The following is a 16,891-nucleotide window of genomic DNA, read 5'->3' on the forward strand; positions in this document are numbered from 1 at the left end:
CAAATCTACTTCAGATAAATTAGCTAAAAAAGGTTAGTTTACAATCAAAACGGCAAAGCATCACTTCCTTTAAACATGCAATGATCTTAGTGTCAAAGATCAGAGATTTTGCATGCAATATTGTAAGTGCATTTTTTTTTTTTTTTTGTAAGTTTCTTATGCTTTTCACCTTTTTTCTATTTCCGCATAGCAGATGGAGATCTTGCATTATTCTAGGCTCCTCCTCCTTAGGTATGCCCCTGAATCACTTTACGTTTTGCAGCATGTAGAGCGTGACCGTGAGCTCCCATTCATTCATTCCTAAAGTCTGGGAGGTGATGCCGGAAGTTTTGAAGGTGCGACTCTAAGCTGGAGTCTACTAGGGGCCCGGGTCGGGTCGGGTCGCAGCAGTTATGGGGAGTCAAGAAGCCGGTTCGGGAGAAGAGATTTGTCAGAGAAGGTAACGGCAATCTTTGACCTCGGCTTTAATCATCCAATGAGAAGAAACCAGTCCCAAATATTAATATGAGGCTCTGGCTGCGCCTCTAATTGCGACGGCAGGTTGCAGAAGTGGGCGATGTGTAACCAAAAAGTCCATTTGGCCTTCCACTGAACCAGGTGAGTCCAATCTTTAACTGACTGTGCAGATTAGACTCACCTGCTTCAGATGCTGTGCAGAACAAATGCATGACATGGAGATGGATGATGGCTCAGATCATTTCTAAACATTAGAAAGCTGAGTGGGCAGCTGAGACAGAGGCGTAGCCAGAAATTTTTTATAAGGGTGGCCAGGCAATAACTTACACTGAGGGGGTGGCCGAAAGCAGATAGGCACCAGAACCTTAGGGTCAATCTAAACAGTTGCAACAGGAAAATTAACGAGCAAAACATCCATATTTTCAAAATAAAGACAAACTATACTTTCCTACACCCTTTGCTAACAAATAGAAGCATATATTTAAAAATCCAGGGCATCTAAATTAAACGTATAGTGGATACAATTCTTTCAGGTTTGAGTTCTGGGGCTTTTCTATTGTCATTACATCCTTTGGCATAAAATTTATATTTACATGTACTAATATCTACATTAATTGATTATTAAATACGTTTTTATTAAAATAGTTATTTATCTATGATTTCACTCAAAACTCCTAGATGACTTGCAGAGACACATTATTTTCTCTTATCCCATATAACTAAAAATCTAGTTCTGATAAGAGCATGAATTCTGTATTTATAATCTTTAATGTTAGTATATTGATGAGAATAATTAACAGTATTTTTGTTGTCAAGTAATTGTTAATATATGAAAAATTAAATTACTGCTGCCGCCATCTGTATTAGAGGGAAAAATGGCAAGGATGGCCACAGGGGTGGCCATGGGCGTAGGTTTGCATAGGGACCATAGGGACATGTCCCTACCAAAATTTTGGAAGGACCTATTTGTCCCTACCAATAATTGGATGTGAGCAACATGTTTATAATTTACTATACAGCAGCCACTTCTTTTCCTCTCGCAGCTTCTCTGCCTGGTAGCTGCAGCTGCCTGCTCTTTCCTGTCCCTTTCACATAGCAGCGCATCAACTGTGCTGCACGGTTTAACTGATTATTCTGCCTGAAGTTACGCCTTCTCTCTTTCTGATTGCATGTTTTCTAGTCTGTATGTGCGCGCGCGCGGGTGCTTGGAGCGCGAAAAAAAAGACGCTAAAATAAATTAATATTGGGCTACGAAACTAGTCCAAATTAAAAAACTTATTATCTATTCTAAAACAGGTGAAAGCTTCCGACTGGAGTTCTGTAAAGAAGCAGGAGAGAGTTTTTTGATTTGTGGAACTTGAGAAATGTAAGTTAACAACGTTAGGATTTCTTTTATTTTATCTTTTAATCAGATAGCCAAAGGCTCCTTAAAGAAGATCTTTTATGAAATGAAACCAGGTGAAACAGAAACGTTTAAACGTTTCCTTTGGAGGAGTTCTGGATGGAGAATATTGACAGACAAAAACTTTTTTTTTTTTTTACTTCTTAAATGCTAAATGTTTACATATTTTTTACAATATTGGTATAATTCCTGCTCTAAGTGGGTCGCTCTGTCGGCCAAAGGCACATTTTAGTGGGCACATTTATTTAAATAATTTGTTAATATGATTAATTGTTTCAGCCATAGATAAAATACATGAATTTAGCTACACGGAGTAACTACAGCCCAGATGTACAACTTCTAATATTAATACTTTAAATGCTCAGAGTCAGTTCCTCTTATAGTTCCAGTGCACATGTAAATACAATACATTTATTTGCTGTCCCTTGAATGTATTTTTTTTGCATGATCCAGAGAGAGCATATTAGATAAAAAAAATAAGAGTGGGGTTTACCTCTGCACAATGCTCTATTTTCAGAAGAAAACACAGGATAAATCCACATATTAGACTATATTTGGTTAAACAGACCCTGTCTTAGTCGCAGGTAAATTTAAATGCAATCCTTTTCAAAGTGGAAAAAGTCCTCATTCCACATTCATCAGAGTCAGTGATGCTTTAAATATTGATAAACAGCATCTAGTGCATGTAGTGCTTATAAGATTTGTATTAATGTAGCAAGAAATGCTGCTGTTCTCTTTAAACAAAATGAGCCCTGAAGCTCACATTAAGCATAAAAAAAGAGCATGCATATTTTTGCAAAGGACCAATGAAACTGAAGAATAGTGTCCCTACCAAAGTTGAAATCAAACCTACGCCCTTGGGGGTGGCCCATGATTGGCTAAGGGTGACCATGGCCACCCCTGGCCCCCCATCTAGCTCCGCCCCTGAGCTGAGAAAAGCATTGAAGTCAATATACACAGGGTTAGTTATGCTGATGAAGGTTCTCAGTCATCCAGGTCATAGTCATTCCGTAAAAACTAAATAAAAAAATCCACTGGACTTGGTTTCCAAGATTTGAAGACGTTTCGCTACCTCTCCAGGAAGCTTTCTTAATTCAAATGTCTGGATCCGCAGTGAGTTTGAGTCTTATATAGACAAAGCCTTGTATCGCTTGGAAACATGCAAATGGTAACCGTTACCAGTCCAGTGGATATTTTTATTTTTACGGAACAGGGTTAATTAGCTCTTTTTTTTTTTTATTATGGATGTATTTTTTTTGTTCAGCATTAGCTTCATTAATTTATGATCAGGTGCCATAAAAAACAACACCAACATCAGCATCTCCCAAGGTGATTGGAAGAAATGCCCCATTCAGTTGAGAAGATTACAAATGCTTTATACATACTGATTTCTAGAATCATCTTGAAAATCATCCATGCTAAGAGATTATAAAACCACGTTCGGAAAAGGGAAATAAATTGAATTCTTTAGGATGAACAGTAGAAAACATTTTCCCATTTATTTTGAATGATCTCAAATAAATGTCAGCGAAACAGTTCTTCGGTCAACAGTTCATCCATCTTTGTTGCCTGAAACTGATACAGATGTAACCCTGCTGCTTAAACGTAAAAACAAGGAAAATATTTCAGATATGAGTAAGGTTCAGCAATTTTAGATAATAAATACTATGGATATGTTCAAGTTTATTCCGATTCTTCTAAGGATTGAAATACAGGGTTTCCGCGTGTCATTAAAAATCATAAGTCATTAAATTATATTTTTTAAATTAAGGCTTTAATGACATAGGAATGCATTATGTGATTATCATGGTATTTAAAATGCTTTATTTTAACAATTTCATCAGATATATTATATCACAATATTGTTTTGCGCGGAACTTCTATATCTATCTATATATATATATATATATATATATATATATATATATATATATATATATATATATATATGAGAGTCATGGGTACTTGTTGATGGCTTGAAAAATTAATTATTTCTAAGAGCATTAAAAGAGCATTAAATTAGAGTTATTTCTGCATATACCCTGAAATGCTGTTTTGTTTGTAGTTTGAGAATTTAATTTTAAAGCAGGTTATGATTCTTCACTGAAATGGCTAATAAATATGGAAAACAATTCATAGCATTCAAAGAAATTTGGCATTACAAGGAAAACAGGAAGGAATAGAAAGAAAGAACTAATCATATCTCAGTTACGCTTTGTTCATACAGGATTAAATAGTACGTTATATAAATAAGGGAAACATGTCACAGGTGAGAGGGATTTTTGTTTTTTAAGAGAAATTAATAAAACATCTTTTTACTAAGATTACAAGGCAACAAATTACAGCTCAACATTAAAGACCATTTAGACAATGACTCTAAATCAAAGGGTTATTCTTTATTATTGAAATACCTAAAACTGACTAATTTGATACTGTAAAGAGGATATAGTTGGAATAATTTTTTTTATTCTGAAGCTAATTTTTTGTTTAAAGGTTTGTTTTTTTTACTAAATATAAGCTATAGTGAATAGTGAATGAAGCTGAATATCAATTTTTCCATTGCTACAGTGCTGTGCTACAAAAAAAAAAGAGCATCTTAATATATCACCTCAGTTTTATGCCTCAAAAAAACAGATTTTGTTTTTCACAAAATCTGTTTTTTTTGTAATAGGTCAGTTTTTTTTATCAAATGTCATTTGGGTTATTTTTGGATGCTTTAAATAAATAAACTATATCAATACTTCACTTTGGGCAAAATGATTTACTTTATTAAGCTGGGTGTTTTCTCCCTTTTTGGGGGTTACAGTAGACAAATTATCAAAGAGAACAAAAATGCTTAAATAATATTATTACATTCTATCAGCTTAAAGTGGCAGATATGTTCAATTCAATTCAGTTTATTTATATAGAGCCAATTCAAGACGCATGTCATTTCAAGACACTTTACAGTTCAACCAGATCATACAGTCAAATTGATTCAAAGTTTTCTATCTAAGGAAAACCAGTTGATTGCATCGACTCATTGACTCGGATGCAATCCCTCACACTAAGCATGCTTGTAGCAACAGTGGAGAGGAAAAACTCCCTTTTAATTGGAAGAAGCCTCCAGCAGAACCAGGCTCAGTGTGAGTGGCCATATGGCGGGGCCGACTGGGGTTCAAGGAGACAGCAGCAGAGATACAAAAACCAACTGTGAAAGGCGACCTCATCATGGAAACACACAGCCAGGCAGACGAGCTCCGAGCCAACTCTCATGTCAGTGGATGAAGAGAGCACATCCAGCCAGTCACAGTCAGAGAAACAGGACTACACTGAAAAACAGGCAGAACTCAAACATCTATAAACAAATGTGTTGATGGCAGCAGCACAGCTGATATTTCTCTCCAGGATGGCGTCACAGCCAAACAGGAACAGCTACTATGAGAAAAAGCAGAGAGAGCAGAACGTTAGAGATTGAACTAACAGATTCTGCATAGTGATGGAATGAAGCAGAATGATGAAATAGTGGTCCCTATGTCCTCCAGAACTCTAGAACTATAGCACCATAACTATAGAGATAGCTCAGGATAACCTGAGCCACTCTAAGTATAAGCTTAATCAAAACAGAACATTTTAAGCCTAGCCTTAAAAGTAGACGGGGTGTCTGCCTCACGGACTAAAACTGATAGATGGTTCCACAGGAGAGGAGCCTGATAACTAAAATATTTGCCTCCCATTCTACTTTTAGACATTCAAGGAACCACTAGTAAACATGCAGATTGAGAGCAATGTGCTCTGTTAGGAACATATTGAACAATCATATCTCTGATATAAGATGGAGCTTGGCCATTAAAGGCTTTATATGTGAGAATGAGGATTTAAAATTCTATTCTGGAATTAACTGGAAGCCAATGAAGAGAAGCCAGGATAGGAGAGATATGATCTCTCTTTTTAATTTTCCTCAGAAATCTGGCTGCAGTATTTTGGATCAACTGAAGGCTTTTAACTACAGTTTGTGGACTTCCTGATAGTAAAGAATTACAATAGTCCAGCCTTGAAGTAACAAATGCATGGACTAGTTTCTCAGCATTCTCAGCATATTTCTCATTTTTGCAATATTCCATGAAAAAAGAAAATTCTAGAAACCTCTTTGATATGGGATTCAAATGAAATGTCCTGATCAAAAATAAAACCAAGATTTTTTACTTTATTATCTGAAATCAGTTTAATCCCATCCAAATGAAGTGACTGGCTAATCAGCTTCTTTTTCAAAGACTCTGGTCCAAGACTATAACTTCTGTTTTGTCTGCATTCAGAAGCAGAAAGTTAAGAGTCATCCACGTTTTTATGTCTTCAAGACATGCCTGTAATTTATGTAATGGGTTAGCTTAATCTGGATTTATAGACAGATATAGCTGGTTATCATCAGCATAACAGTGAAAACTTATCCCATGCTGTCTAATAATTCTACCGATTGAGAGCATATATATAGTAAAGGGAATTGGTCCTAGCACTGATCCCTGTGGTACTCCGCAGGTAACCCTGGAGCATGAGGAAGATTTGTCATTAATATACTGTAATTCCTACTAGGGCTGGGCGATATGGAAAAAATACTATATCACGATATGGATTATTTTATATCACGATAACGATATATATCACGATATACCACAACTGATGTTGCATTTTATGTTTTCATAGTCCGTCAGATGGACAGGGTTGAAAAAAATCTTTCATCGCCTATTTTTTACCCATCATCTTGTTTCCTAATATGAGAATCCCAACCCCAAACCAAGAACACCAGTTATGCAATTTGCGGCCATGACAGTGAACAGTATAGAATCTTGGCTATTGCGCTGCAGTAATTAATCATTTAATATTCATTTGTTATTGACATTTTATAAAATTCCAAGGCCAGTTTTTTCTCTTGTCTTTCACTTACCTTGTTTTCCACTAGGAGGCGCCTCGCCTATTTAAGAAGAAATGTGTCTGCACTGGTAATACATTAATTAAAATGCCCACATGTTCTACTGGATAGGAGTGTCAGTGTAGTTAAAAATGTGATCCATCATACGACCTGTACCACAATTATGGGTGTTTCAGTTGTTCTCTTTATTTTTCAGCAGTCACAAGAGAAATGTGCTGCACAGTTTAAAAACATGGAACACAACAGTACTATACAACAAACTATAACAAACAGTACACACTAATACACACAGTATGATTTACTCTAAAGGGGAAAAAGTGAATGCTACAGCACCTTTGTGTGTAAACACAACACTCACAGGTGCAGTAGCCTTCACTTTTCCCCCCTTCAGAATAAATTATAATATCAGTGAGGTCCAGTAATGGATGCGTATGCTGTAAAAGCACACAGTTCATTGGTGTAAGCATATTAGTAAAACCAATAATAGTAAAACTAGCGAACGTACAAAAGTGCATAGCAATGTCAGGCTCATACCTTGGGCGAGCATCACTCCGGTGTGGTCCTCAGGAAAGTACACGGTCTGTAGACACCGAGCGCGGAGGGTCCTGTCCGTGATAAGGATGGTGAGACTCATATAAGGCTGTGTTGCTCTACTCATCCACATGTCCGTAGTCAACGCATAATGCGTCGCACCACTGCGTACCTCTCTCTCCACTTCAGCCCGACAACTAGCATATAAGCCAGGCAGCTCCGCTTTAACGGTAAAATCTTCTTGGGTGTCCATCATTAATTTTTTTTCAAGCCAGAAAGAAATTTCACGGGCTCTCTCCATCAGTAATGTCGCAAACGTATGGTGCAAAGCCGCGTGACGTAAAGCGGTGTAGTGTCGCAAAACCACGTTCTCTACACATTATCTTTTTATTCTCTTTTTTTTTTCGTTATATACACTTAGAGTTTGCATAGCAAAAACGCAAAATGTTATATTAACAGATTATATTAAAATGTATATTAGCAGTAATAATAATAATAAAGAAGTTTATCACGATAGAAAAAATAGAGGAGAAAGGTCACGATAGACATGTTTCTCTCGTCCTCACGATATATATCGCCATATCGCCCAGCTCTAATTCCTACAAAATATTCAAGTCTTTCTAAAAGAATATTATGATCAACTGTATCAAATGCAGTACTGAGATCCAACAGGACGAGCACAGATACAAGTCCATTATCTGAGGCCATGAGAACCTAATTAGTGCCTTTCAACAGAACTGTTTCAGTGCTATGATGAGCTCAAAAGCCAGACTGAAACTCTTCAAAAAGTTCATTATTGTGTAAGAGGTCATACACTTGTTTAGCCACTATTTCTCAAGAATTTTAGATGAGAAAGGAAGATTGGATATAGGTCTATAATTAACCATGTCATCTGGCTCAAGAGACAGTTTCTTAAGTAAAGGTTTAATTACAGCAACTTTAAAAGCCTTTGGTACATATCCCTGTAGCAGGGATAGATTAATCACATCTAAATGGAGGGCAAGATTAAAGTGAATGCCTCCTTTAATTAACTGATTGGAACTGGATCTAACATACAAGTTAAAGGCTTAGATGAAGAAAACAGTTTTGCTAACTCTGAAAGTTCAACTGGATCAAACCAGTTAAAACCCGGTTCAGATTCTATAGCTACCTCAGATGGTGCCTCACCTTCCAGAGATAAACCAATCATGGTTAGAGGAGTGCTAATGATCTTATTTTTAATAAGATCAATCTTATTTATAAAGAATCCAATAGAATTATTACTGTTAAGAGCAGGTGGGATGGACGGTCCAACAGAGCTATGGCTCTGGGTGAGTTTGGCAATTGTATTAAATGTGAAAAGGATTTGTAATTATTAACTGCCTTCTGAGTAATCTGTAAGTCAGACTAAAAGATTGTTGCTACTCCTCCTCACCCAGAAATTCTGGGTATGTGAAAATTAAAATAACTAGAAGGAGTTTCCTCCTTTATGCTTAATCCTTTGGCTCTAGCCAAGTTTTTGAAAGGAAAATAAATCAATGTGATTTTCCAGTCATTAACTAGCAGACTTTTTGAAGAAATAGATCTTACACATTGAAGCGACACTAATTTTAGGGACCTCCGATTGGTGTAACAGAGTGTAATTACCACCAGTGTGAATAACAATTTTACGGTATTTTTTATCTGTTTTTTACAGCACTAGTGGCTCATTTTTTCGACAGTAGGCTGACAGGAAAGGGGCTATGAGAGAGGGGGAGAGACATGCAGCAAAGGACCACAGGTTGGATTTGAACCCGGGTCGGCCGCATCAAGGACTAAGGCCTCTGTAGATGGGTCATTCACACTAACCCCTGCGTCACCTGCACACCTCATCTCACTGTATTTAACCTTATCCTTAGCCAGCATTTTCAGGTAGGATTTGACGTCGCCCATTCTGGCCCCTGGCAAACATTTGACCATGGTCCCTGGTTTCTCTAATGCAACATTTCTGACTATGGAGTTGCCAGTTACCAGAGTGGGCTTCTCAGTGGGTGCATCACTGAGCGGGGAAAATCAGTTAGAAACATGAGTGGGTTGCTGGTGACCAGCGGGCAGAGATCCACGTCTACGCTTTCTATGTACAGTTACCCAATCGCCTGGCTGCTCAGGCACTTTTAGAGGACAACTACGTGGGGGGCCTATTTTAACACCTGGATGTTCAACAATCTGAAGCCTGGATTCTAACTCTGTTACCATCGCCTCCAAAGCTAAAAATATACCATACTTAATACACATACCATTATCACTAATTTAGATACAGAGATATCACCGAAAAAAATATCTTAATTCAGACGAAATAGCCTGGACAGTAACAACCCTGTTCAACAGTCCAAACAGGAAGTGAACACGATATGTCTCACCAACAACAGCAGTAGCACCCTCTATGTACTAGAGGTTCAGTTCCATTTAATTTACCCTTCACAGCCTTTATTCCTGCGATTTCCTTTTCGTTAAACATGAATAAAATCCTCTATCTGTTACAGATACCAATTAACACAGAGCATGGTTGCTTATGAGATCATTGCGTCCTCTTATATATATTATAACCATGTCCTGATAGTCCACATAATATTATCCCCAAATTCAAGGGTGTAACTTTGTGTTGAAAGTTGGTGGGGACGGCTCATAAGGAACGGGAGCTACCTGCGCAACGCCTTTTTTTTTTTTTTTGTTGGAAAGGATAAAGCCAAAAAAATGTGAATAACATTTATCAATTTAATGCTTACAGTTGAAAACATAACTGTTACAATATTCACTTATATATTTTGTGCAAAAAATATCACAGACAGTACAAATCAAAGAAATCAAATAAATATATCAATTTTGTAGAACATTTATTGACGGTCAATTTTAGGTCACTTTTTAAAATGAATTTACTTTTAAACCAGGACTCGGACAAGATCTTATGGGGCCTTAAGCAGAATATGATTAAGCAACTCCGTCTTTCTGTCAAGAACATCCACCAGCAGGGTATCCAGGGGGGGATTTACCATTAGGCAATACTAGGCAGTTGCCTAGGGCCCCAAGTTCCTGGGGGCCCCATAAAACTCTGTTTACATGTATAGTTAATACAACTAATCCTTATTTGTGCACATTAATTATGTTTTTGATAAAAATCCTTTGGCTAAAATGCCATCAGAACGCTGATAAATAGAGAGGAAAAAGGGACAAGAAGAGAGGGACAAAACCTAGAACAAATAATGGATGTCTATTCTATTAACATTTCTCTATCTGTAGAATGGGTCTGTTTTATGGGTTTACTTCTCAGGGGGCCCCCTGCCTGTCTTTGCCTGGGGCCCCAAATTTCCTAAATCCGCCCCTGAGGGTATCAATACTGATTTGATAGAATCTGGGAGAGCGGACTATGTTCAACCATCCATTTTCTTTAACCTTATCCCTCAGTGGGATCAGGAGGTGCTGGAGCATATCTCTAGCCACGTTCTGGGTGAGAGGTGGGATCACCCTGGACAGGTCACCAGTCTGTCGCAGTATGTTCAACCAGCTTAAAAGTAATCGGTAATCAGATTTATTATTTGCACTTTTACTAAGTGAACTTTCTAACTCCCTTAAATCTGAAATTCCAATGCCAAAATTGTTTAAATCTTTTATCTTTGGACCCCCTGCAGAGTGACGTCACACCTGCAAGATCCTATCCTTACCTCCCTGCTAGATTGCAAAAAGCAGCTTGCTCATGAGATGTCAACATAACACGCTAAATCTTAAATGTACGTGTACATATAAAAGAAAAAGGGGCGCAGTGCTTGCTACTGAATGGCAACACTATGACAAATATATAACAAGGTCAGGAAAAAGTTTTAAGTGAAGCCGGGATTAAAACAGTAGCTACAAGAAGCTTCAAATAAAAGGTGTTCTTTATGTTCAACCTAAACACCAACTCTGATAGACCATCAGTAGAGCAGGTGTTTAAATTAATCAATCACTGCTGCGAAAGCTTATAGCAGCGAAAGCTGTAATGGACTGAAAGTCCTGTTTTTTATGTGGGAAATTATTTGCGTATGTTTTAGTTTAATTCTGATATATTGGCGCTGTTGTCTGTTTCTATGGCAACGATACTGAATGTAGTGTAGCTTAGAGACCTGCACGGGTCGAGTTTTACCAACCCGCAACCGCCCGAACCCGTTAGGATGACTACCGAACCCGACCCGTCACCCGCGGATATCTTCAATTCAAATCCGAACCCGACCCGACGATATTTAACCCGCAACCCGACCCGTTAACCCATCATAGGCTATTGTACGCTGCGCTGCACACAGTGCCTGATTAATATAACATTTCTGATGTCCATAACAACACACACGCATAAGAAAAAATCACCAACTACCCGCCCGCACTAAAAAAATATCCGCCCGACCCGTTTATTATTTTTTTTATGTATTTTTCGCGGGTACCCCCCCGTTGCAGGACTCTAGTGTAGCTGACATAACAGGGCCGGAAAAAAGTGGTTTGAGTTTTTTTTTCCAACGGTTCAGTTATATTTTAAATACGGTATTAACTTATTTTTACACTATTCTCTATTCTTTTACTACTTTAAGTCTCTCCTGACTAAAATTAGGTCTTAATATTTCCACAAGTCCCTCTCACCTGCAAGTCTGAGTCCACTGCTGTCCCTGAATGGGTTAGCATTTTTGGAGGGAAGCGACAGGTGTTATGGAGAGAGGGCGGAGGGGGGTGATGGGGAGAAAGCGAGAGGCAACAGATTCTTTTTTCTGAGTTTTTTTGTCGGGGTTTATGGACGGTGAGCAGCGGGGAGAACTTTTTTTATTTTCTTTCTGAGGAGCGGCATGAATGGGGTTTTAATCAGATATACACAGCACCGAAAGCAAAATACGTGTACAAAATATTGGTGGGGACTGTCCCCCTACCGGTCAAGATTGGTGGGGACATGTCCACACCAGTCCTTAAGGAAGTTACGCCTATGCCCTAAGTCTTGCAAGCTGTGTGTTGGAAAGGGTAATCTGTTTTTTTTTTTTTTTTGTTCCTTTTGAATCTCTTTAGTTCTAACTTTTTATTGATAAAATGATAAAATGCTCACCATAACAGTCACTGATATTCTACTACTACTTGTAATGTGCTGAGTAGTTTTGTGACCTTCTGTGTATTCTAAGTCATTTAACTAGTCTTGAACTAGTTTTGTTAGGCTGGCCAATCTTTGGAAAATAAACCAGTGTTCCTTATTCCTAGGGGTAAGCATGGGTGTTGCTTTACAATACTGGGTGACTTGGGTCACCATACAATATTATCACTATATTGCAATATCACCATATATTGCAATATTTTTCCTGCTATCAAAATTGAATGTATAGATAAAAAAGCAACCTGTGTATATGTTCATCAGATGATATTGATCATTTAGTTATTTTGGTATCCATGTTGCTTGGGGTTTGAGTCAGTCCATGTCTTCCACTGTGACTGCCTCAACTACAGATATAGCACTGCACCGCACAGCTAAAGGGCTCCACAGCACTATCTGCCAGAGTAATGGTACAAAGGTAGCCAATTTTCCCTTAGTTTAAGGGAAAAATGTTTTGCTTTAAAAGAAATCGATATGAGGAACTAAAAGATTGATATATCAGCCACGATATCTTGCCAAAATGATTTCTTTCCACACCCCTACTTATTCCTAGCAGATCCACCAAGCCTTAAGGTCCTGTCTAACCATGCATAACCCAAATCTTAGAATCCATCCATCCATCCATCCATCCATCCATCCATCCATCCATCCATCCATCCATCCATCCATCCATCCATCCATCCATCCATCCATCCATCCATCCATCCATCCATCCATCCAGCCAGCCAGCCAGCCAGCCAGCCAGCCAGCCAGCCAGCCAGCCAGCCAGCCAGCCAGCCAGCCAGCCAGCCAGCCAGCCAGCCAGCCAGCCAGGCGGGGCACACTTCGGACAGGTCACCAGTCTGTTGCAGAACCTTAATAAACGTTATAGCAATTTAATTGGCAGTATTTGATAAATGAGATGCCAAACTTAACATAACAAAATTAACATGACATAAATAATTGCTTAAAAGAATATATATAAATAGTCTGATTGTGTTTGCAGTAAAAGACTTTCAACCCTTTCAATGGTTTCAGTTCAACTTTTTTACCAGCTTGTTGCAGATAAAAAAACACATGGTATGTTGATGTTGCAAATAAATAGTATTGCTTCTTAAATATACAACTAAAGTCTTGTCATTATTAGTGGAGAACAGTTTAATCCTAGACACAGTAGTTTACTGCGTAACCAGTTGTTCTTTTGCTCAATAAATACGTCTTTCAGAATAAAGGTGTATGAAATCTATTGATTATTTGATGGCTATGGCAGAGAGAGAAATGATTTAACAGGGAAAATCAAATCAGAACCTATTTAAAAAAGATATAATTACTAGAGAAGGTAAAGACAAAATCAACTGAAAACGCTAAGAAATATGCAACACCTGACAAAAATAAACAAACTCAACGAAAAAGTAACAATATGGCGGAGAGTAAAGAAACAAGTCCAAACTGTAATTTGACCTGTAGGACCTGACATACAGTATAGTCTACTTAACTGGTTAGATCAATGGGGGGAATTTAACAATAAAAATAATCCCATGTTCATTGATCATTTTACTAAGTGGAGCTATATACATAGTAAAAGGAACAGGCCCAAACACTAAACCCTGTGGCATTCAACAGGTAATCCATGTGCAAGAGAAACACTTGCATTTAGTGATTGGGACCAAATGCAGATTGGCTTTCTTTACTAATTAGGTGACCTATAACAGCAATTGGATTACATAGATTTTTTATGATATGTCTATGAGCTGAATCTGGTTAGTGTTAAAAGACTTTATAAGTAATGAAATAAAGCTAAATTTGCTTCTTTTGTCTTTTATTTTACAATTAAATCCCACTTCATGTTGGTACATTGCATGGATTCTAATTGTAAATAAATTAAGTTTTATGGATGTCATGATAGAAAATATTAAATATTTCAAGCTTTAAAAATACTTTTGTGTGGCTGGGTTTTTGGTCTTTTTTGAGTGGATAGCTTCCATGTTAAGAAATTGGTGAAAATAACATTACAGATATTATACTGCACCTGATTTAATGTGATTTGTTAAGTTCTAATGTATTATATGTATTATATTTTTAAAGAGTTAATTACCAACACATTCTATTTTTTTCTTTTCAGACAATTTGCCAAAGACGCATATCATCATAAGAGTAATCCATTTCACTCCTGGTTTGTGGGACTGCTTGCGTTGTGCCTACTTGTATTTGTCATGTTTTTTGCCTTTTCAGACAATACTCTAGCCTGGTCAGAAAAACTTTCCCTTTATAGTCAGAACTATGTTCTTTTCAACCAGAGACCTCAGTTTAAAGCCCCTCCTTATCAAGTCCACCCAAAACACAAACTCATAACAAATGCATTTCAGAAAATAACAAAGTTTCCAGCTGTGCAGCCTGGGGGTCTTCAGTACCATCTAGCCTATCCACGCAACTACCAGTTTATTATAGATAACACAGAGATTTGCAAAGACAGTAATCCTTTCTTGGTTCTGATGGTGCCGGTTAAGCCAAAAGACATTGCAGCTCGGAATGCAATACGCCAGACATGGGGTAAAGACAAAGTGGTTCAGAGCAAGGTGGTACTCACTCTCTTCATGCTGGGTCTTGAAGAAGGAGCTGATCTAGAGAATCTCGAAAATGAAAATCAGCAGCACCAGGACCTGATCCAGAGCAACTTCATTGACACATATCTCAACCTTACCATCAAAACCATGGTAATCATGGACTGGTTGGCCACACACTGCCCTACAGCAGCCTACGCCATGAAGGTGGACTCCGACATGTTCTTAAATATTGATAACCTCATAATCATGCTGCAGAAGCCAGGGATCCCAAAAGTCAATTATCTGACAGGAATGCTGATGTGGGACAGGCCTGTTGTCCGATCAAAGGAATCTAAGTGGTACGTTCCTGAAGAGCTGTACCCCGATCCCAAGTATCCCACTTATACCCTGGGCATGGGTTATGTCTTCTCCAATGATCTTCCTGCTAAATTTGTTGAGGTCTCAAAATCAATTAAGCCCTTTAATATAGAGGATGCTTATATTGGAATGTGCACAAAAAAGCTTGGACTTTCACCAACTCCTCCGCCAAACCCTTCCCAGTTTAAGGCTTACAATTCAAGATATGATCGCTGTGAATTCTCTCAGATCATAACATACATTCTTGGCTCTTCAGAGCAATTGAAAAACTATTGGTCGGACTTTAAGAAGCCAGGACCTCATTGTTAGAGCTATTAGCACTACAGATGCAACATCAAATCTCACAGGGTTTAACTTATTGATAGATGTTTATTGTATTAGATCAAGATTTAGATTTTTTTTTTTGGGTAAACTGCAGGAAATTAATAATCCTTTAGGTGTTTGTGTATAAATTTTACAGACTCATAAGCGAGGTTGTCCATTACAGTTCATCATACAAAATTTGAACTTTCACTGGACTACAGTATTTTCGTATCGGTATAAATGCTTTTTTTGCTTGTTTGGGTTTAAAAAGCTGTGGATTGCATGCCATTTAAACTGGGGGGCTGAACTGCTTTACCTGTCAATGGATGAGAAAACAGCTGAATGGTGTGTCAACATAAAAAATGGAACAGTATGGCTAAACATTAACTTGAAGTTAAATCAAGGTAGTACAATTAGGCTTGATGGTAAATAAACTGTGTTCATTGTATGGATTTTAAACATTCAGCTTGAATTTTAGATCAAAATGTGAAAGTGATTTTTATATTTGATTTTGTTTTCCTTTCATCTGGATTTCTCCTAAGCCATTCAAAAACGTGTACATCTGCTGCAGGACAAACCTTTACCTCTGTCTCAAGTCTTTTGCTTGCTGTATTGCCCAGAAATCAGGTGTATCTTTACCTATTTTTTTTATATATAATCATTTATTCATTTATTGTAACCCCTGGGCCATCTTTAAATTACACTAATGATTTGTAGATTTCAATAATAATGGTCATATGAAACTGTGTGTAATTGGACCTTAATTTGACTGGTTGTTGGTTGGATGAATGTAATTAACTAAATGGATGTTTTCAAATAATTGATATTTCTGGGTTTGATATTACTGGATATGTTTGGGTAACGTTTACTTAGTAAGATCAGATTTGTTGTAATTTAGTAAATTAACGTGAAATAAGCATTTTTGTCTTCTAATATGACTGATCCAAAAACAAATAAAAGAACATAAGTAAAAACATTAGGTACTCTGGTTTTCACTGAAACCTGGCAGCGGACAATATATCTTACACTTAATTTCACAAAAAGATTCTTGAATCTCAGTTGCATTCTGTTATGTTGTTTCAACATCTATAGTTACTAATAAAACAAACCTTACTTTATTAAATCATCCATATTAATATATTTTTGTCAGCTTTGCAGTTGTGAAGACAAAATAGGGCTAATTGAAAAAAATCAAAACCTACTTTTTTTCCCTATATATGTCACTAACAATAAGATTCATTAAAGAATAAAACATACATATATGTTGTTCATATATGTGTTTG

At 37.3% G+C, this 16,891-nt stretch overlaps 1 protein-coding gene across 2 annotated transcripts; it reads left to right on the forward strand.

Moving 5' to 3' along the window:
- Positions 1-314: 314 nt before the first annotated feature.
- LOC119773255 (beta-1,3-galactosyltransferase 2-like) lies at positions 315-16,582 on the forward strand. Of its 2 annotated transcripts, XM_038270171.1 has the most exons (3): positions 379-439; positions 541-597; positions 14,507-16,582. In XM_038270171.1, exon 3 carries the CDS (start codon positions 14,598-14,600, stop codon positions 15,612-15,614), a length of 1,017 nt encoding a protein of 338 aa, XP_038126099.1. In that variant the 5' UTR covers positions 379-439; positions 541-597; positions 14,507-14,597; the 3' UTR covers positions 15,615-16,582. The 2 variants fall into 2 exon arrangements, with proteins under 2 accessions (XP_038126098.1, XP_038126099.1); XM_038270170.1 differs by lacking the exon at positions 541-597 and having other exon boundaries at positions 315-439.
- Positions 16,583-16,891: the final 309 nt, after the last annotated feature.

Source organism: Cyprinodon tularosa, unplaced genomic scaffold, assembly GCF_016077235.1.
Source record: "Cyprinodon tularosa strain WSP-4 unplaced genomic scaffold, ASM1607723v1 ctg753, whole genome shotgun sequence".
Classification (NCBI taxonomy): domain Eukaryota; kingdom Metazoa; phylum Chordata; class Actinopteri; order Cyprinodontiformes; family Cyprinodontidae; genus Cyprinodon; species Cyprinodon tularosa.

What these genes read in the sequence shown, in the direction of transcription:
- LOC119773255 (XM_038270170.1), top strand. Translation starts at nt 393, where the DNA reads ATGGGGAGTCAAGAAGCCGGTTCGGGAGAAGAGATTTGTCAGAGAAG. An exon ending in GAAGAGATTTGTCAGAGAAG is followed by an intron (nt 440 to 14,506) that starts GTAACGGCAATC and finishes TTTTCTTTTCAG; the next exon opens with ACAATTTGCCAAAGACGCAT.